At 37.7% G+C, this 22,097-nt stretch overlaps 1 protein-coding gene across 1 annotated transcript in view; it reads left to right on the forward strand.

Moving 5' to 3' along the window:
- The first annotated feature begins 5,786 nt into the window (after positions 1–5,786).
- LOC149185935 (thioredoxin-like 2, chloroplastic) overlaps positions 5,787–22,097 on the forward strand; it is a 123,661-nt gene continuing 107,350 nt past the window's right edge. Inside the window, exon 1 of the mRNA XM_089410840.1 lies at positions 5,787–6,181. Within this exon, the coding sequence (XP_089266966.1) occupies positions 5,945–6,181 (237 nt within the window). The 5' untranslated portion in view covers positions 5,787–5,944. The remainder of the gene's footprint in view (positions 6,182–22,097) is intronic.

A 22,097-nucleotide genomic window follows, 5' to 3' on the forward strand; every position in this document is an offset into this window, starting at 1 on the left:
GCAATGTACAGGAAGATTCGAAAGTCTTACCCACACTGGAACTGCTGACGGAACATCTTCAGCTGGATCAAAATCGGGAGTCAAATAGAGACCTTGAGGGCCCATTCCTGAAGATTAGATCCTTGTCTTCTTTTGAAATAAACTTGAACAGGAAGTAGCCTCGCCCTAGAAAATACAAGGTGACACTTTGCTTGATTAACGGTCTCTAGTTCCAGCAGATCCAAGCTTCCGTGGCTTGGGAGAAGGCCAAAGGTCAGTGAACTGTCCTACCAGGGCCCTCTCAGCCAACGACAGAGCTACCTTGATCGGCCCCTCCGGAGGAAGGGAGACCTCCGGTATATTTTCCAGCTTTTTAACAAACTTCGAAGCACTCAGTTTCTTCTTGGCTGGCATCGAGGCTAGAAGAGTCTTGAACGCGACATCTTCAGCCTTAGGTAAGTAAATAAATTAATTTAAAATTTGTAAATATTTTTATGGTTAAGATGTAATTATATATATAAAATATTGAATTTTGCAATTTTAATATTAAATTTAAATTTAGTAAAAGTATTTATAATTAAATATAATAAAATTATATTTATGTGTTTTTGTGTAAAAATGTTCATCAACAACTATTTTTTTATATATTCTAATTATTTGGGGAAAAAAATGAATGTAATCTTTTTTTTGTTTGTTAATCATGGAGTTTTCTTCAAACTCAATGATCATCTTCCATAGTTACTAATAAATCCAAATGAAAATTTCCAACCATATGTAAATTAACAATTTATCAATGGAGTACTTTATCAACTAGCTGTAGGAAAGAAAATGCCAAGACGGTAGCTCCATAAACATAAATAAAATCAAACAAATACACAATCAATGTCTTGAAGAAAAGGAATAATAAGTTGTTAAAGATTATAAAGTGACCAATGCATAATGACATGGATCATAGAATTAGAGATAAATAAAAATTAATTTATGTTTTATTTTTTATTAAACTTACTTTTGTATATATATATATATATATATTGAATTACACTATAGAATATACATGAAATTAAATTTCATAAAGACAAAATTATCATTTCACTCATGTATTATAACATGCATGCACATGCATATATACACACACAACCTATAATATTATTAGAATACCACATGCTTTATTTAGTCATAGGGTTATTGAAATCACGACACAAACCAACAAATTTGGGTATTTCCAAAATCAGATGTTTATATAGGATTATATCATAAAATTAATTTTTAATTTTCAATTTTCTTTTTGTTTTGGACAACACTTTGCTATACATAAACAAGGAACTTATTAATTGAGAGAAAATTCAAAATCAAAATATCTCAATATTATCCAAATACTTCCTCACTCAAATAAAAAATAATATTATTTTACTCTAATCAAAAGTTTAATTGTTTCACATTTTAAATTTACATATGAATAAAATTAAGTAAATTACTATTACAATTAACGAATAATAAAACCATTTAATCAATCAATATATTAAATTAAAGTAAAATAATAAAACCATTTTTCATTTCATAAATATATGATTGAAGTAAATAAATCCCAATTAAAATCAATAAATAAAATGTAAAACAACTCCATATTTTAATTATTTTAATTTAGTTGTCCAAGGGGTTTTGGATAGACAGTAATTGGGTGCATTGTTAAGGCACTCCTAGATGTTAAGTCACTCGTTCAATTCCCCACCCTATTCAATTGTTATTCTTGGACATGACCATGATGTAGCCTCATTGTTGCTGAACTTACAAAAAAAATATTTAGACTGAAGTGTACCATTTGTCGATTCAAAGGAAGATAATAAACAGTAAATCAATTTGTATCAAAGGTTCTGAACATAGGTAGATTTCATTAGATTTTATCAAGCAAGATCAACAAATATCAGTAAATTGTTTGACAACAATGAGTTTGACATTGCAACCATTAGCCCATATAATACTACCATCGGAACTTACAAATAAAGACAAAATCTTTGCATCTTAACCATAGTTAACTAAGATGCCATTTAATTCTAGTCAAACACAATGCCACATTATGCCTACTAAGTTAATATCCCATAAGTATCTTGCTCAACATAAGTTCAATGACAATAACTTTGACCTTATAACATGAATATTATATATAAAAATTGCCATCATTTAATATTAAATAAATAAATATAAAAACTTTTCTTGTTGTCATTCTCTTCAATGTTAATTATATATATATGTAACTCTTACCTACCATAAAATGCTTAATTACATTAAAAAAATTAATAAAGAAAAAGGGTTAAACAAATATTCATATAACTCATTTTACAATTTTATTATTATTGAGAGTACTTTTTACAGTTATCATGATATTAAAATATTTTATTTAAACTAAGTTGCAAGAAAACTAGCTATATAACTTTGTTTATTTAGATTTTTTTTTTTTATCCCAAGTTAAAAAATCATCTTGTAATAAAAACTGGAATCTGTATCAAACTACTCATATTTGCCTATTTTTTCGTTAGTTCTTTGAGTGTGATTTTACTTATATAACTTTACCCCTCTCGTCCAATGTTTAAACTTTACCCCTTTACCCCTTTGGGATATGTTTACATGTTTTATTATGTTTTTATTTATTTTTTTGTTAGTTCTTTGATGCGATTTTACTATATTTACATTTTACATATGTAAGTTTATCTCTCTCATTCAATGTTTAAGCTTTATCCCTTTGGGATATGTTTTTTTTGTTTTTTGTTTTTTTTTTTCTTTAGTTAGATATTTAGCTATTACAAAATAACAAAAAAACACGAAAGAATGAAGAACGTTTTACTTTGATGTTGCTTTATTTTGTATATTAATTAATTAATTAATTTTATTCAATGTTTAAGCTTTATCCATTTGGGATATGTTTACGTGTTATATTATGTTTTTTTATTGATCTTTTGTTTTTAGTTAGATCTTTAGCTATTACAAAATAACAAAAAAACACGGAAGAATGAAGAATGTAGAATGTCTTACTTTGATGTTGCTTCATTTTGTACATTAATTAATTGATTATTTTTTTAAAGTTCATGTACATAAAATACAGTAGGCAAAAAACATGCATATTATGGAATTTATTAAATATTTAAAATAAGTTGATCACAATATTGTATAACTGTGATAATATCAATAATAATTATCGTGATAATTTTTTTTAAAAACTATCTCAATGGTTTAGGTAATTATCACAATAATTTAGAAATTATTGTTTTTTGTTGTTGTTAATTTCAACTTAAAACTAATTTTTTTTTTTTGAAAAGTGAATTTGGGGATTGAGCTATGAGGATATTGTGACTAGTTTCCATCAAATAAACAAGTGGAAATGTATTGTTTTCATTTTCCATGATTCATCTCATGAGATACATACCCTAGTAGTTAATGGTAATATTAAATTCTCAAAGTAAAAATGCCATTCTCTTTTATCTTTCATTTTCATCCTTTTACTTAAAGCTTCAACATTACAATTGATGCTTGAGAGTGGTTCCAACCTCATTAGATTTCATACGGAGAAAGTGGAATTTTAGATCCCATTCAAAATTCAATAGACTTAATAGTATTTAGGATTTTAGGATTGGTAAGATTACACCATTTTATTGTATTTTATGATGTATGAGGGTATGGAATTGACATTTAATCAAGAGCACCAATTCCTATATATACCTGAATGTTGGCGGCATTGATTGTTGAACTCCTTCATGATGACCCTAGTAAAAATGCACACTTCACTCTAGCAAAATCATTGATTAGGCATGTTAAGTTTTTTCTTATTTTAATGCTCAAAGGGTGATCTTGGTGAGAAGGATCCTAATATAGGTAGTGATTTCGATGTTATGTGGCTGTTTGTTGTAGCATGATTATTTTTTGGACTCTAGAGGACATTTAGAGCCTCTCCATTGATCTAATTTGATTCAAAGATGGGTTGCACTCTTAGTGCTTTTCTAGTTATATGCACCCTTGCTATATACATGAGTCTAAACTTTGCATATTTGTGTACACTAATTTGGATTCACATAGATGCACATGAATTATATGTTCTTTTCAAAATTTGAATATTTTATTTATTTTTTGGTCGACCAATATTTTGGTCCAATTTCGATAACATTGTTGGGGACATTGTGACCATTTTCATCCATTATTTTTATTGCCATGATTCATATCGTGAGATGCATTTATTTTTGTTTTTGATATAATTTCGTAGCATTATGTGAGATCTTACGACTCATGACAAATATCACATTTCATTATTGACATTTGATGTACCACTATACATCTTATATATTAATTTTATTTTCATGTTTATGTAACATTTTGTTTGTTTGACATTAATGTTGCTTTAGAAGTTAACAAATTGAAAAAAACAATCTTCTTCTTCTTCTTCCTCCTCCTCCTCCTTTTTTTTTTTTTTAAGTTTTTCCGATAATTTTCAATATTTTCCATGATATTATCGATAATTAAATTTTGAACCCTCGACGACAAATTGTCGATAATGATAAAAATAACATTCGTTTATCATTCCTCTTATTCACTCTTATCTCAATACTCCTCCCGAGAAAAACACAAAGCAAGTTGATGACCATAAAGCTTATAATTTTGAGTTCTATTCCTACTTAGTGTCTTGTTTAGCCAATAAAGAGTGAAAGATAATTAAGACTTCAACATTTGATTTTTGGCATCAAAATTAGGATAGCCTTGAAGCTAAACCATTTATAATTAAAAGTAAATGTGTATTTGGCGGAAGCTATAATTAAATTGGCCACTGAGCATAGGTTGATTCTGAACCTAACTTGAGAATGAGATCATTCAAAATTAGGTTTTTAACTCCAAGATAATCCTATCAATGTTGGCTAACTTGTATAAACATATTTGAATTTGTAAACAATGCTATATAAAAATAAATGTCCAATGGGTTTAGCTCTACGGGTTAATGTCGCATTAATAGTTAAGATTATTTTTGGGTCATAACAATAATAGGGACATGAAGGGACATATTGGTCCATTGTAATAAGGCTCAAAGAGTAGGTGCTCTTTAAGATAGAATCTATTCCAATGGGGTCGAGATGTTTCGACTCTTATTAAGTTATAAGTTATTGGCATATCTAGCTTGTGCGCTGTTGAATACTCTTGATGTTATAGCGACAACTTGAAAATTTGATTTTAGACTCTATCTAAATAACTCCAACAATTTAGCGATTCATCATAATTAAAAAAAATAAAAATAAAAAATAACTAATCCTTATAAAGTGTACATTAATTAATTACTACAAAATACACTTATAATCTAATAGGCATTTAATTTATTACTTTCTCATAAATATTAATGGGCATTTACTTTATTGTATAGTCTAACTATAACATATATTTTTGATATTTTTAGGTTGATTTTGTCAATTGGATAGAATTTTTTTTTAAAAGAATAAATTTAAGTTTTGTAGTTTAAATATTTTCTAATTGAATATAGATTTGAAACATATTTTAAACCATAAAAATTCATGGTCGCATAAAAATTCATTCACCAGATGCTTACGAAAACATTAAAACATCTAAAGATGAGATTGCTTAATTAATTTATCACTTTGTTTATAAACAGTACGGGTAACAACTACCGAGCTCCCATAGTAAATTTGATGCAAGTGGTGATGCCATAGATGTGAATGGTTGTGACATACATGTATCGGAATGAGATTTACTTTCAAAAAGAGATGCGTGGCTTTTTTTGATCAACAAATACAGAAAGTCCAAATTAATGTGATATAATTTTGTTGTATATTGTAGATATCATTGATCCAACGAGCTCTTTGTTCACATGCCAGGTCTCACATGTTTTAATTGGAACTCGAAGTTTTGCTATGTGGCCATCAAGGGTTTGATGGGAGGGTTTTTGGCAGTGTAAGCAGGAGAATTCCCATTCAAATCGATGGCCGCTACTCCCCTACCCTGTTGCTCTCCAAATTCGTCAGCAGCAATTTCATGTTCATATGCCACCACATTGTCTCCACCAAGCTTCATAAACCATCGCAGAGAATCAAGGGATGCTGATTGTTCTTCACTAATTGCGTGGCAGAAGCACCACTTTCATGGAAATGTCGGGCAATTATTCCCCACTCTCCGGACTATCAGTGGTGTGCATCTCAGAAGGATATCTTCTTTACAGGCAATTGTTTTTCTTCTTCAATTTGCTTGATTTTTAAAATTTATTGTACAGTATATTTAGCTCCACAGGCCAACTGTCCATTGACCATGTGGCATAAATATAAAGATCAGTTAAGTTGGACGGATCACATTGAAATAAAATAACTCAATGAATCAACCAAACATATAAAAATTAGATATTTCTTCTGAGAACTCACAGAACAACCTTGTGGTGTAATGCCGACATACCATTTGCAATCTTAGTCCCTTATCTTCTAATGGTGGCAAATGGGTTTGACCAATTTTGATGATATACCCGACTTTTTGGGGCAGTGATTCGTGGGTGGTCTATCTTATTGGGACATAAATGATGGCAAATGGGTTTGACCAATTTTGGTGAAATACCCAATATTTTTTGGCCAAATGATCCGTGGGTGGTCTATGTTCTTGGAAGTTTAATGATGGCAAATGGGTTTGAACAATTTTGGTGATATACCCACTTTTTTTGGCCAGCGGTTCGTGGTTGGTCTATATTCTTGGGACTTGCATACAGTTTTAGAAATTTCTTTCTACCAAAATCTGCCCCCCTGGGATTTGAAAATCAGTCATCCTTACAAGAAGTGCTCCAAGTTGCGGCTAGACCACAGGTCGATAGACAATTTTGATAATATATCAAATTAGATGTAGCTTTCACCATGTTCAACTAGCATTAAAAGGAAACTATCATAGAAACTTCTTTAGTATTTTAACTGCAGGGCATCCCTCACCTATCAAGAGATGGGACACTGTTGCAGTTACGATGCGTGACCATCCAGTCTGACTTTCTAGCCACGATGACTTCCACTGAACAGTGCCCTCCTGCGGGGAAAAACTGGCCGTCAAGGGGTAAACAAATCATTTTCTTTGGGGGAACAACATTAGTGGGGCAATAATAATACCTTGCTTTTATCGACTTGTCAAGTGCCTTGTGACTTTTTAACCAGCATTAGACTAATGATAAATTCAATACCTTATTTTGTCCAGTACCTTGTGACTTTTTATCTAGCATTAGACTAATGATAGATTCAATTACCTTATTTTCAGATGAATCATCTTAAATTTTTTGCGTAGATTATATTAGATTAACGACCCATAAAGTCCTTGGTGTAGATCCCCACTTGATTTGGGAATTGGAGACAAAATTAAGTGTTATAGGCCAATTCAGTTTGCTGCCTCGTAACAATATTGCCTAACAGAATTCCATGTGAAATGGATTCAATTTAACTAGCATTTGAATGGCTCTTTGTTAGTTTTCATCAGCTAAGTTAATTGTAATCAAGTTAAGCTTGATTGTTTAGGGATTTCGTTTTTGAAGCAATACATTCCTTTCGACTATGTGCTGTATAACTATTCCTCTTGGCCAATAGGTGGACCTCTACATATCCTCATCTCATGTGGCCTCCTTGAGGATTCTAATATTGGGCCTTCCACGATTTTTATCTACTCCATATGCCATGCATGCTCCCAAAGTTTAATGTATAAGAGCTGGAGAGGCAGCGGAGGGTTCATCGTCGTTTACTGGCTTGAGCCTTCTTTCCGTTTACATATATTATGAGTTTCTTTCATGTTGATGCAATTGAGTGAATTGGTGAGTGAGAATTGCAGGTCACTTCCATGTTGTGCATGTGACCTTGTCCCTGAATTTGATATAAAAGCAAAGCGTTGAGGATGAATAGTTCATAACATGTAGTTCATAATATCTCTTTCAGTTTGGAACTATTGTATTCAGATTTTGTCCTAGCAACTCTGGAAATAATTGTAATATTCTGTTGGTGACCAGTTTTTAATATTGATTAGTCTATGAGTTTGATTCATCGTTGTGAAAATTTCTGAGTTGATTGGCCTCAGGTGACTTGTCTGCCTAATCATCTTTCTTCTTTTGTTTCGACCCCTTACCCACTGGATTTAAGAGACAGGTCACACAAGTTTGAAATAAATTTTATTTCTCTTTTGTGAGTATTTACACGCAGATCTGTGTTTTTTGAGGGTAGATTTGAGGTATCTAAGAACATATTGGCATAGAAATAGAGGGAGATTGATACAAATTACAACCAAGTGTTGTTTTTGATTTTTAGCTTTTTGTCTCATCAATTTCTAAGCAGATATCAGGTTTTAATTTTGACTTATAAACTGATGTAAGTCCATCTTAACTTTGGATCTGTGAGGCACCTAGAGGGATTAAAAAATTTAATATACAAATATCTTGTTTCTTAAAAGATCTCAATTTAAGAAAGGGTTCAAACAGATTCCCTTTGAATTGTTTTTTTTTTCCTGGGTAATACTAACTACTTATATATTAATATTTACATCAAATACATTACATTCAGAGATGCTGGTTACCCATGGCCAGAGAATTCTCCATGGGTGACAGAGACCAAAACATGAAATTGCCACGCAGGGCAGAGTGAACCAGAGAAACAAAAGACATGACACTGAGTACTGTTTGATTTTCACTATGATTACCCACGCAGGGGCATCCTGAAGCATATTCATAACCCGAGACACACTGTGAGATGAGCCAGTTCAGCATGGCATTAACAAAAAACCAACAGCCAAGCCGTGACAAGAGACAGGCTGCTACAATATACCAAAATTGACATATGCTGGACCGACTTCGTCGCGCCTGCTGCGTCCGAGAAGACCACACGCAGGACTTACCACCAAGACACTTGACTAAGACAACAAAGACACTAAATTGACAGTTAACCAAACTCCAGAAACTGATATAAAAGGACCCGACCTGAGATAAGAAGACAGAAGCTTGAAAATGATGCTGAGCGCTAATCCTCGGTCTCTTCCTCCATGCTTCTGCTGCCTCCTTCATCTTCAGACGCACTTTCTTCCATAACCAATGGACTTTGCGCCGGAGATTGCTGAGCATGGCTTCGAAGGTGAGGGTGAGGCTGAAGACATGCCTCTCCAGAAGGGCCTGCCGCCGAGTGCATCTCTCCCAACAGAGCCTTGCCCTTACCTTTCTCGGAGCATGCCTTCGAAATTGTCTGCTCCTCCAGTGGGAATTTTCCTTTCTCCTGTACTGAGTCGTCCTCCACCAAGACCAACGAAGACCCTTCATCATCCTCAGCGGGGATTTTGGTAAAGAGCACAGAAATATGTGCATTAACCCCCTCATGGGCTTCCGAGCTGCCCAGCGTAAAGATAGCCGAACCAAAAGCTGGAAGCCGGGGTTGTCCCTCGACTGAACTCCCCACTTCCATGAATTGATTTGCAGAAATTGGGTTTGCTCCCACTCTGCGATAACAATATACACAACAGCAATGGTGATGGAGGTCTGCAGCGGGTGGGCGGGGGAATTGTCCGCTCCCAGAACCTCTCCGACACGGCATTCGCTCACGCACCATCCTAATCTCCCACCCCTCAAACTTAACTCCAACACAGCACAACTGTATGCAGTATTTCGCTTTCTCTTGCCGTCTTCTTGTTTCAGCCAGACGGAGCTCCAAAGAGCAAGAACACAGGTCGAAATACACAGGGGGAGAACTGTCCTCACCCTAGCTCTCCGCCACCCGTATGAAACAAGAACAATGAACGCTCCCTGAACCATACTGAGCTTCATATGCCAACGAACCATTGCATTTATCCACATATCCAATCTTTGAGAAGTGTTCCTCATTTAATGCCTTTCGCAGGCCTGCCTTAATCCTCAGCTGCGCCATTAAGGCTGCTTTGAAGCTGCACGCCTGAGCCAAGAATTCGACGGCTCGGTTCATTAAGAACCCCGTCCTCTCCTTCACGTGGCGCCGCGTGCTCGTCAGGTTGCATCACACCGTTATCCATTGAGACACCCGCATCCGGGGGATTCCCTTTGAATTGTTGATATGATTTGATTTCTATATTATTATAAAGATATATGAATGTTTATCATCTCCCTGACATTAAATTTATTATTACTTTTATATGAAATATTATATTTGGCTGACAGATGCTGAAGTTAGTGTTATGGATGGTGTGAACAGGATAAATGTTACAACCTTTTTAATATCGGGTTGTAGAATGCACCTTGCTTCTCTCTGTGTAAATTACAGCAAGCTAATTTGTAGGACTGAAGTGTCTTTTGTGGGGTAGAGACAAATTGTCACTTTAAATCACCTAGGGACCTGTTATCACAAAACCTAGCAGCCTAGTGCAAAACCTCACTAGGTATTCTAGGTAAAGGGCAACAATTAGATCAGCCACCACTGTAACCTTAGTGGCTGTTCCCAATTTCTTCTATGGATGGATAATATCCTCACAATGGAGGCTTCTCCAATAGGCCTCACAGATTAAGAAACCCAATGATTCCCAGGTTAATTACCCTCTAAGGAACCTGCTAATTGGACACTCCAGAAATACATTCAATAAGATAGGGCTTTGGGTAAAAATGAGGTTGCGAGTTGAAAGAACCTATGGCTTAGTTTAGAGGGCTGAGATAAGTCATGGAGATGCTCAAATAGATTCCAAACACATGCTATTTTAAACCATTGTTGTTATAAATTAGGGTTTGAGATAAAGACAATTTACAACATGCAAAATTAATGGCAACAACAATAAAAATAACAGACAAGTGATGATAGACAATAAAATATCAAAGGCTAATAAATGGGTAAACAAGAGAAAAGTTAAAGCAAATATCCAATGGCTGAAAATGCGCAAAAATAACAATGAAACCGTAGACGTCAACCCTAGAATTATGGGCCACTTTGGGGTAAGTTGGAACGTCAACTTCCCTGGGTTGTAACTTTGACATATGATCTTCGTTTGGCGTGCACCATAGCCCATTTGTTAAATTTGGCAACTAGGGCCAAACATTACTTTGGACAACTCTTATGAGGCAACTGATATTTTTCTTGGATTCCTCTTTCCGAGATGTGTAGGATTGATCTAAAGATCATCCCATTATGACATGTACAAATGAAATTATGAATTTATTTTGATTACGGACAAATTATCAAGGTCGACCAACCATCAAATTAGCCTCCTCCAGCGTTCAACGTTGCATATAAATACAAGGTGCCTCCTCATTTTGACATCACTCTCTTTCATCTTTCTCTCTCTCATCTTGATTGGGTACAAATTTATGGGCTTCTCTCTCTCTCCACATGTGTGAAGGAAGGTCTGATTTTCTAGCTGTTGCGTTGACCAGATTTGACCGAAATTTCAGGAGGCTGACTTTGACCAGCGTTGACTTCGGTTTTGTGAGGGAGACTTCTGTTTGGGTAGGTCGCAACTTTGGGTGTGAAAACTGACGCTGTTTGACCCCAACATTGACCAATGTTGACTGCCCTAGTTTTGGTTGTTGCGTTGACTTCTGTTGACCAAGTTTGATTGGTTATTTTCGGATTGTTTTGGGTTGCATTATCTTGCTGTTGGAGGTCGTGTTGACCAAGGTTGATCGAGTTGTTTTGGAGGTCTATTTCAGCCTTGTTGAGCAGCGTTGACTTTCTGGTTAGGGCTTTCCGTTTCTGCTATTTTCACTGATCAGATTGGGCAAGTGAATATTGTAAATTGTACTCTCTCTGTGCTGAACTTTTGAAGAATTATAAGAAGAATTGGTCAAGGGTTTCTCCACATTAGGGTTTGTCCTTGGTTGGTGCCTATCTTGTGTCCTCTTGTGTTGGCTTGTCTTCTACTGTTATTGTTTATGTTCTATCTTCATTTTACTATCATGATGATGTGATTGCTGAACTGGATATTGATATTGGGCTAATAAAGAAATTGAACTAAAATTGCTCTAAGCATAGAACATACCATTGTTATCCTAAAGTTAACATGGTATCAGCGCTGAGGTGAAGACAAAGCCCAAGAAAGAGTGAGAAGAGCAATCACCAAGAGGAGCAATCACTGATCAAAGACAAGATTCAATGGCTTCCACATCTTACTTCAAGTCTGATGATAAGCTTCATGAGAAGTCTGATTGTCATGCATGGAAGATGTCTCTTGATTTGGCATTAGAAGAACAAGATGTGATGAATTATGTGTAGGGAAAGATTTCAGAACCTCCTTCTAATGCACCAACCGCTGCTAAAACCAAATACAAGAAAGGTGAAGTCAAAGCCAAGAAGATCATCAGGGATTCTATTCATCGACATTTAGTTGCTTACATTTTCGATTTGAACACATCAAATGAGATATATGATAGGTTGGTTGGCATGTTCAAATCTAGCAATGTAAATCAAATTCTTTTCCTCAAGAACAAGCTAAAGGATATAAAGAAGGGAAAAGGTGAGGATATTCAATCCTACTTCATGAGGATTACCGAGATCAAAATTGATCTTCCTTCGGTTGGTGAAGCTATTGCTGACAAGGAGCTCACTCTCATTGCCCTTGGAGGTCTTCCTCCTGAATGGCATTTGTTAAGCACTACTATTCTAAATAACGACAGAATTCTCAGTGTTGAAGAATTGTTGACTAGATGTTCTTAAGAAGAAACAAAGATGATGGAATTGGAGATGCCTTCGAATAGGAATAATCCTACTGCATTCTCTGCTCATGCCAAGAGGAAGAACAATGCAGGTTCAAGGAAGCAAAGTCAAGGAAGACCGGGATTCAAAATGGAAGGAAGGGAAGATGCTTCGTTTGCAACAAGTTTGGTCACCATGCCAGGGAGTGTCCAAATAGAAGGGACACATCTCATGATGATGATCACAATCATTACACGGGCAACATCAACAATCAAAGGAATGGTAGGTTCAACAACAAAGGGAAAAGAAATGCTTCTGCTACTCAACTTGGAAATGATCGAGCTTCTAAAAGAACAAGAAACTAGAAGTATGATGCGTCTAATGTTGTAAATTCTAAGCAAAAGGAATTTTATCTTATATTTTCCCTCTCCACTGCCTCTTCTCCAGATACTTTGGGAAATTGGTTGATTGATAGTGGTGCCTCAAGGCACTTCACCGGGTACAAGGAAGCTCTTTCAAATCTGATTGAAAGGGACACAAATTTAGAAATTATCGTTGGAGACAATGCCACCTATCCCTTGAAAGGAGTTGGGAATGTTACTCTTCAATTGAATCAGGGTAATACCAATCATGTACAAGAAGTACTATATGTACCCGATCTAAAGAAGAACTTGGTATCTATCTCGGCGATGGAGGACAAAGGATTCAAGGTGGCTTTCATCGATGGAAATGTACGTGTGTGGAATAAAAATTTCAAAGATGCATTTACACTTGGCTTCAGGGTTGATAGCCTATATCAAGTTGGAGGATGCCCATTGGGAGCTATGTCTTGTGACACATCACTTCGATCTGAATTATGGCATCGGAGGTTTGCTCATCTTCACTATAAGGCTCTACCCGATGCAAGGAAGATGGTTACAGGCATGCTCGAATTCAAAATAGAGCATGAAGGTGTATGTCAGGGATGTGCCGAGGGAAAACATACAAGGGGACCATTCCCCTCAAGTGATACCAAGACTACAAACATTTTGCAATTGATTCATTCTGATCTATCTGGTGCAATGCCCTTGAACTCATTGGGAGGATACTTATATTATGCAACCTTTATAGATGATTTCTCTCGCAAGACTTGGATATATTTCTTGAAGAAGAAGGACAAAGTATTCTCATGGTTCAATTCTTTCAAAGCTTTGGTCGAAAATCAAATCGGGAAGAAAATGAAAATATTGAGGACCGATAATGGAACCGAATACGAATCAAATGAGTTCAAAGATTATTGGGGAGAAGCTAACATTAAGAGGGAGACTACTACTGCATATGCTCTTGAGCAAAATGGTGTTGCTGAAAGGAAGAATTGTTTTATCATAGAAGCCACTCGGGTGTTGTTGAAAGGAAGAATCATTATATCGTAGAAGCCACTCGTGCCATGCTTCATGATTAAAGCCTTTCCAAGTTCTTATGGGTTGAAGCTGTAAACACCGCCGTGTATGTACAAAATAGATGCCCTCATTAAGTGTTGGACTCCAAGACTCCCAAAGAGGTTTTTACTGGTAAGAAACCTGATGTTTCTCACTTTAGAATTTTTGGTAGCCCCGTATATTTTCATGTGCCAAAAGAAAAGAGAAGCAAATTGAATGCTTTCGGGAAGAGAGGAACATTTGTGTGCTATAGTGAAACTTCTAAGGCATATAGAATCTATGTGCATGGTCAAAGAGAAGTGGAGATAAGTCATGATGTCACTTTCGATGAGGACGCTACCCTTGGGAAGATTAGTAACCTTCCCCTTCCAAGGAAGGACAAAGAAGCAGATTTCGAAAAGCAAGGAGAGTCGCAGGATGAGCAGATGCCCAATGTTGAAGAGCCAATGGATCCCATTGATCCACCCCCTCATGAGCCCTCCTCCTCGAAAATGAGACACTCATGGCTTAGGGAGACTCTCGAAGATGCCGAGAGACATGTTGCACCTAGGGGGACATTTCGTGAAAGCAAGAAGCCGAATAGGTACGAAGGGTACTTAAATGCTATGAGCACCATTGTTCAATCTGAGCCTTGCACATTCGACGAAGTTGCAAAACACCAGGTTTGGAAGGATGCAATGAACGAAGAGTATGAGTCAATTATGAAGAATGATGTCTGGGATGTGGTCTTTAGACCTAAGGACAAATCCGTTGTCACCTTGAAATCGCTGTTCAAGATCAAGCATGGAGCTGATGGAAGTGCTGAAAAGTTCAAGGCCAGATTCTTGAGGCTTCTCTCAAAAGAAGATGTAGATTATGATGAGATATTTGCATTGGTTGCCCGCTACACCACCATCTGTTCGATTATAGCCCTTGCTGCCTTGCAAGGATGGAATCTTCATCAAATGGATGTCAAGACTGCCTTCTTGTATGGTTCACTTAAGGAGGAAGTCTATGTTGAACAACTTGAGGGGTTCGAAGCTCAAGATCGTTAGTCACATGTATGCCGGTTAAAGAAAGCCCTCTATGGGTTGGAGCAAGCACCCCGGGCTTGGTATGAGAGGATCGATAGCTATCTAATGAAGCTGGGATTTACAAGAAGTGAAGCTGATCCGAACCTTTATTTTAAGGTTGAGAATGATAGACCTCTCATCTTGGTACTCCATGTGGACGATCTCTTTCTAACAGGTGCACACCCTCTTATTCATTAATGTAAGAGGGAGTTGGCTTCTGAATTCGAGATGAACGACCTAGGATTGATGCATTACTTCCTAGGGTTGGAGGTCTGGCAAAGGCTAAGGGAGATTTTCCTTTCTCAAGGAAAATATATTGTGAAGATTCTTGAAAGATTTGGGATGGTGGACTACAAGTTCGTGACTACTTCGATGGAACTTAACTTCAAGAAGTTATGCGGAAGTGCAGTTGGGCCCGATTTGGGAAATCCTTCTCAGTATCGTCAACTCGTGGGGACCTTGATGTTCTTGGTGAACCCACGTCTAGACATATGTTTTGCAGTGAATACATTGAGCCAGTTTATGGTCGAGCCTCATCACATACATTAGATTGCTGCTAAGAATCTCTTGAGATATCTTCGAGGCACAATCACTTACGGACTGAGATACACTGCCGGGAATGTGAGGGTCCATGGTTACTCTGATGCAGACTGGGCTGACAGTGTGGTGGATTGTAAAAGCACATTTGGATGTTGTTCTCTCTAGGTTCTGCGTTGATATCATGCATGAGTAGGAAGAAGAAGTCAGTTGCCTTAAGCATCGCTGAGGCTGAATAAATTCCTGCTAGTTTAGCCTCTTGTGAAGCTGTTTGGTTGAGGAATCTCTTTAGTGAGCTGTTTGGACATGCGCTCCATACCACCGTGATCTTTTGCGAGAACCAGAGTGGGATTCATCTTTCGGAGAATCTCGTGTTTCATCACTGCTCCAAGCATATTGATATCAGGTACCACTTTATCCGGGATATGGTTCAACGGGGAGCAATAAGGCTCCAACACATTGGGACTTATGATTAGGTCGCCGATATTCTTACGAAGCCCCTTCGAAAGGTCAAATTCTTGACCTTCCGTGAACGACTTGGAGTCGTGGAGAGACCCTCTTATGAGGGTCCCATATGAGTGAGATAGATGTTGAGCTCTGGCAGCTCTGGGAGGCTTGGGGTACTTCTTGGAGTGATGAGCGACCATAGGGTGATTCACCCTCCCCTAGTGGTGCGCTGTGTACAGGGTGAATGGTTCACCTTCCCCTAGTGGTGCGCTGTGTACAGGGTGAATGGTTCACCTTCCCCTAGTGGTGCGCTATGTACGGGGTGAATGGTTCACCTTCCCTTGTGATACCCCATGGTGGCATATGCATAGGCTTAGTGGTTCACCGTCCCCTATGGCATATGAGCAGGATGAATGGTTCACCTTCTCCTGCCGGCACATCCTACCCATGCAATCCGAGACTCATGGGAAGTACCTCTCATCTGGCCAATGAGTAAGGAAAGGGACCATAGTACTACTGACGGACGCATCGTGTACTACCGTACTCCCTATGCTAGGATGTTGATATTGATTTGGGATTAATGGAAACTGACTACGGGTCGGTTAAGAGTGGTATGACACACTCTCTATTATTGGAGACTGACTTCCGGTCAATGGAGAATGGTATGATACATTCTAGATCATTTCTTCTTTCTTCATGGTTCAACAGAGCAAAGCAGAGCATTGACAGGGATGGTACAGATTGTCAGACAATTTGGCAAGTGATGTTCTCCTTAGTTGAGAGGGAGTGTTGAATTTGGCAACTAGGGCCAAACATCACTTTGGACAGCTCTTATGAGGCAACTGATATTTTTCTTGGATTCCTCTTTCCGAGAGGTGTAGGATTGATCTAAAGATCATCCCATTCTAGCATGTACAAATGAAGTTATGAATTTATTTTGATTGTGGACAAATTATCAAGGTCGGCTAGCCATCAAATTAGCCTCTTCCAGCCTTCAACGTTGCATTTAAATACAAGGTGCCTCCTCCTCATTGTGGCATCACTCTCATTCATCTTTTTCTCTCTCATCTTGATTGGGTAAATCTAGGCTTCTCTCTCTCTCTCCACACGTGCAAAGGAAGGTCTGATTTTCTACCTGTTGTGTTGACTAGATTTGACCGAAATTTCTGGAGGCTGAAATTTTAGGAGGTTGACTTTGACTAGCGTTGTGTTCGGTTTTGTGAGGGAGACTTCTGTTTGGGCAGGCCGCAATTCTAGGCACGAAAATCGAGGCTGTTTGACCCCAACATTGACCAACATTGACTGCCCTAATTTTGGTTGTTGCGTTGACTTCAGTTGACCAGGTTTGACTAGTTATTTTCAAACTGTTTTGGGCTGCATTATCTTGCTGTTGGAGGTCGTGTTGACCAAGTTGTTTTGGAGGTTTATTTCAACCCTGTTGACCAGTGTTGAATTTCTAGTTAGGGCTCTCTGTTTCTGCTGTTTTGACTAATTAGATTGGGCAAGTGAATATTGTAAATTGTACTCTCTCTCTTTGCTGAACTTTTGAAGAATTATAAGAAGAATTGATCAAGGGTTTCCCCACATTTGGGTTTGTCCTTGGCTGGTGCCATATCTTGTGTCCTCTTGTGTTGGCTTGTCTTCCACTGTTATTGTTTATGTTCTATCTGCGTTTTACTATCATGATGATGTGATTGCTAAACTGGATATTGATATTGGGCTAATAAAGAAATTGAAGTAAAATTGCTCTAAGCATAGAACATACCATTGTTATCCTAAATTTAACACCATTGGAAAGGTCTATTTGAGGAGTACATTTTCCAATTTTCGATGATAGTCATAAACAATTTATGACTGTCATTGGCTTGTTTCCCCAAAAAATGCAATTTAGGGCCTCGAAATGGCTCTAGGAGTTAAGGACCTAAAAACAACCAAAAATAGAAACTGCCAAAATAAGAAAATTCTGTTGTGAGCTAGTGGAATAGGTGGGTGGCCAGTGATATCCACTTGGATCATTCATAGATACTTGGTGACAAATCTTGCAAAGGGAGATTTTAGAGCCATAAAAATTCAAAGTATCATGAGGACTTCATAAAACCCTAATTCTTCAACATTTGCAAAATGGAAGAAAAATACTCATAGTAAGATAAGACGATTTACCATAGCATCACTTTGTCAATCCAAAGTAAGTCCATCCATGCAATTTTATCTTCCCCAAGACAATTCGCTAGCCTAGTTGTTAAATTGGCAACTAGGGCCAAATTCCACTTTGGCTAGCTCAGTTGAGGGAGATAATCATTCCATTGAATTCCTCTTTTCGAGAGGACCAAAATCAATATAAAGATCATCAAATTTGGCTAAGGAGAAGTATGATTTTGAATTTATGTTTCTCCCATGTAAAATTAGCAAGGTCGGCCTCACCTAAATGTCAGCTCAATAAGCCCAATAGTCACATCTCTTGACCACAATGAATTGTATATATTGGAGTGTCGTCTCCCTCATTTCACACATCGAAAGGGCTTCATTTTTGTCTGAAATAACAAAGCTTTTGAAGGAGGATAAAGGGCTAGTTGTTTTTGGGTCTCTCTCTTCTACATCAAGGTCGAGATGCTTCTGTCAAGTAAGCTGCAGGACATAAAGCAAATTTTGGGCAGTTCTCACCATCCTTTGCTGGCCGAAATCCATCATGAAGGTAGCCGTGGATCAGAGGATTGTTTGGAAGACAGTTTAGGGCTGTCTTGTATGAGGTTCATCTTGTGCAGGAAGGCTGCAACTCCTGAGGTTTAGTTCGGTTAAGACGTAGGCCTAAATGAGCTTGTTCTGAGGTCACAAGACTGCTCAGATATGTCACTATCTTCTGGAGGGTTTTGAGGGCTTAATCTATCTCAGATCAGCCCTAGAAACCAATGAAGGGGAGCTCCTAGTATGCTTGGATAAACCGCACTTAAAGGAGGTATTTTGAATCAGTTAAGCAAGACAATTGTGTATTGTAAGAAGCGCTAACTAGACCATGGGTATGTACAGATAACAAAGTACTGGAATGACAACGTTCTCAGCCATCTTCTTGTCTAAGGTTGGATCTTATTATTGTCAAGTCATTTTGACTTTAAATTATTGTACTTTCTCTCTTTGCTGAACATTTGATATTAATAATAAGGAGATTTGATCAAGGGTTTCCCCATCTTGGGTTTTTTCCCTCGCTTGAGCCAATTTATTGTGTTCTCTTATCTTGGCTTGTCTTCGTTATTTATTGTACATGTTCATTTCTTAGTTACTGTCAGCATGATAATGTTTCATGTGATTGCTAATGATTTAATAATTGGGCTTATGAGAGAATTGAAGCTTCTATCTTTTGCAAAAAACATGTTATCCTAAAATTAACACTAGTTAGCCATTGTGTTCAAGAGAAAAAGAGGAGCTAATGTGCATTCTCTCACATGAGAAAATAATGAGTGTGTGTGTCAATGTTCCTCCCAAATCGACTTCCCTTTGCTTATATGAGCGCAAGCGAGTTGATTTAGGGCAAAATTAGACTAAATGCCCTAAATATAATATTTTAAGTGTTTGCAAGTTAGAGCTTTCGTGAGTATATCTGCAACCTGCTCTTATGTGGGAACATACTATAGCTGGATTGCTCCACGTTGCACACAATCTTTGATGAAATGACACCGAATATCTATGTGTTTCGACCTATAATGAAACACTGAATTTTTGGAGAGCTTGATGCAACTCTAATTATCATAGTAGCCATTGGTAGCCTCTATCCTCTACCTGAATAAGCTCACTAGCAGCTTCCGAAGCCATATATCTTCACACGTGGCTGTGCTAGCTGCCATATACTTTGCCTTTGCAGAGCTAACTACTATTGACTTCTGCTTCTTACTGTACCAAGAAACCATCCTTGATCCAACGCTGAAGTAGTACCCAGAGGTACTCCTCTTGTCCATTGAATTGCCTGCCCAATTTGCATCTGTGAATCGACATAATCTGACATCATTACTTTGGGTATATTTCAACCCATATCTATTGTGCCACGCAAATACCTCAAAATGTGGCTCGCTGCTATCTAATGCACTCTCTTCGGCTCTACCATAAACTGATTAAGAGTGTTGACTGCAAAGCAAATCTATGGCCTAGTATTGACCATATACATGAGAGAATCGATAAGATGTCTATACAAGGTGGGGTCAACATCCTTGTCCTCTGATGCATCTATCTTCTAGTTGGTGATCATGGTTGTAGACATGGGTCTACAGTCCTGCACCCTAAATTTCTTCAGAATCTATGTAGCATATCTCCCTTGACCAAGGAAGATCTCCCTGACCTTTTGCCACACCTCCAAACCTAGAAAATAATGCATCAACCCCAAATCCTTCATGTCTAACTCTGTTGCCAGGTTCCCCTTGTAGTCCTCTGTGAGCCCTAATGACCTTGTTAAGAAGAGGTCATCCACATACAACATTAGGATTAGTGGCTCACCCTCTACCATCGAGTAGTAAAGGTTGGGATCTGTATCACTCTTGAGAAATCCCATTTGCTACAAGTAGCTATCAATTCGACCATACCATGCCCTGGGAGCTTGCTTGAGCCCGTATATAGCTTTCTTCAGCGTGCACACATATGTGCGCCTCTCATGTGTCTCGAAGCCCTCTGGCTGTTCTACGTACACCTCCTCCCTATCACTTCGTTCAAGAATGTTGTCTTGACATCCATTTGGTGAATCTGCCACCCCATCTGTGCAACTAGGGATATAACTGACTGGATAGAAGTGTATTTGGCAACTAGGGCGAAGGTCTCCACATAATCTATCCCATCTTTTTGTGCATATCCCTTTGTCGTGAACCTAGCCTTGTACTTCTCTACACTGCTGTTTGCAACATACTTGATTTTGTAGGTTCATCGAGAACCTACAACTGATCTGTCCTTAGGCCTTGGCACCACCTCCCCAACATCATTCGTCATGATAAAACTGTACTCCTCTACCATGGCAATTATCCACACTTGACACTGTGGGACCTTCTGATAGCTGGAAGGTTCTATAACTTGTGCCACCAAGGATTGGTATTTGTTAGGCAGTTTACACACTCTCTTCTTTGTCCTATGAGCTCCAATAAACTCCTCTACATCTCTCATTGTCTGACGAACTTCTCTGCTGGTTCGACCACTAGTGGTGGGAGGCTCAACCTGCTCCTCATCTGCCTTTGCGGCTCTGTCTGCTGTGAACTCACTGGATCCCCTGCATATGAGGAAATCTTCGTACTGGGAACTATACTAGATCCCTGTGATTGTCCTACTGGGGTCCCAATAGTTGCCCCCGTTGTTGGACCAATGGGGCTTCTGCTGGCTTCTCGCGAGACTTCTTGAAGGCTTTGTCCTCCATGAACTTTACATCCCATCTCACTACGATCTTGCTGTTGCTAGGAACATAGATCCTGTATGCCTTTGAGGGTTCGCTATATCGAACGAGGATCCCCTTCTCTGCAATTTGATCTAATTTGGTGCGCTTCTCATCGGCATGTTACTACTCAAAGTGCCATAAATGGGGTCATTTTTGCTTCAGTATGGAAGGAAGTGTTATACCACCTTTCAACCAGAGGTAATCACTTGACCCATTGTGTTTGTTTATCAGATACAAAGCAACAAAAATATCCTTCCAAACATTTGTTCACTATCTCAGTTTGCGCATCAAATTGAGGATGATAAGATGAACTATGAGCTAATTGAGTACCCAAAAAAGAAAATAATTATGTCCAAAAATTTCCAGTGAAAATGGGATCTTTGTTGTTTATAGTAATCTTTGGGTTTCCATGTAGCTTTTGAATTGTTAACATAAATGCAATAGCAAATGTACTGGCTTTAAATGGACAAGATAATGCACAAAAATGTGCATACTTTGTAAGTCTATCAACTACCACCATGATGACACTCTTATCTTCAGACTTGGGTAAACTTGTGATAAAGTCCATTGGAACCTCCTCCTAACATTGACTTGGAATGGCTAAAGTTTGTATTAGACTTGGGGTCTTAATTGTCTCAACTTTATTTTG

Source organism: Pinus tabuliformis, chromosome 3_1 (genome assembly GCF_031772625.1).
Source record: "Pinus tabuliformis cultivar Carrire ecotype Pingquan chromosome 3_1, CPIR1, whole genome shotgun sequence".
Lineage (NCBI taxonomy): Eukaryota > Viridiplantae > Streptophyta > Pinopsida > Pinales > Pinaceae > Pinus > Pinus tabuliformis.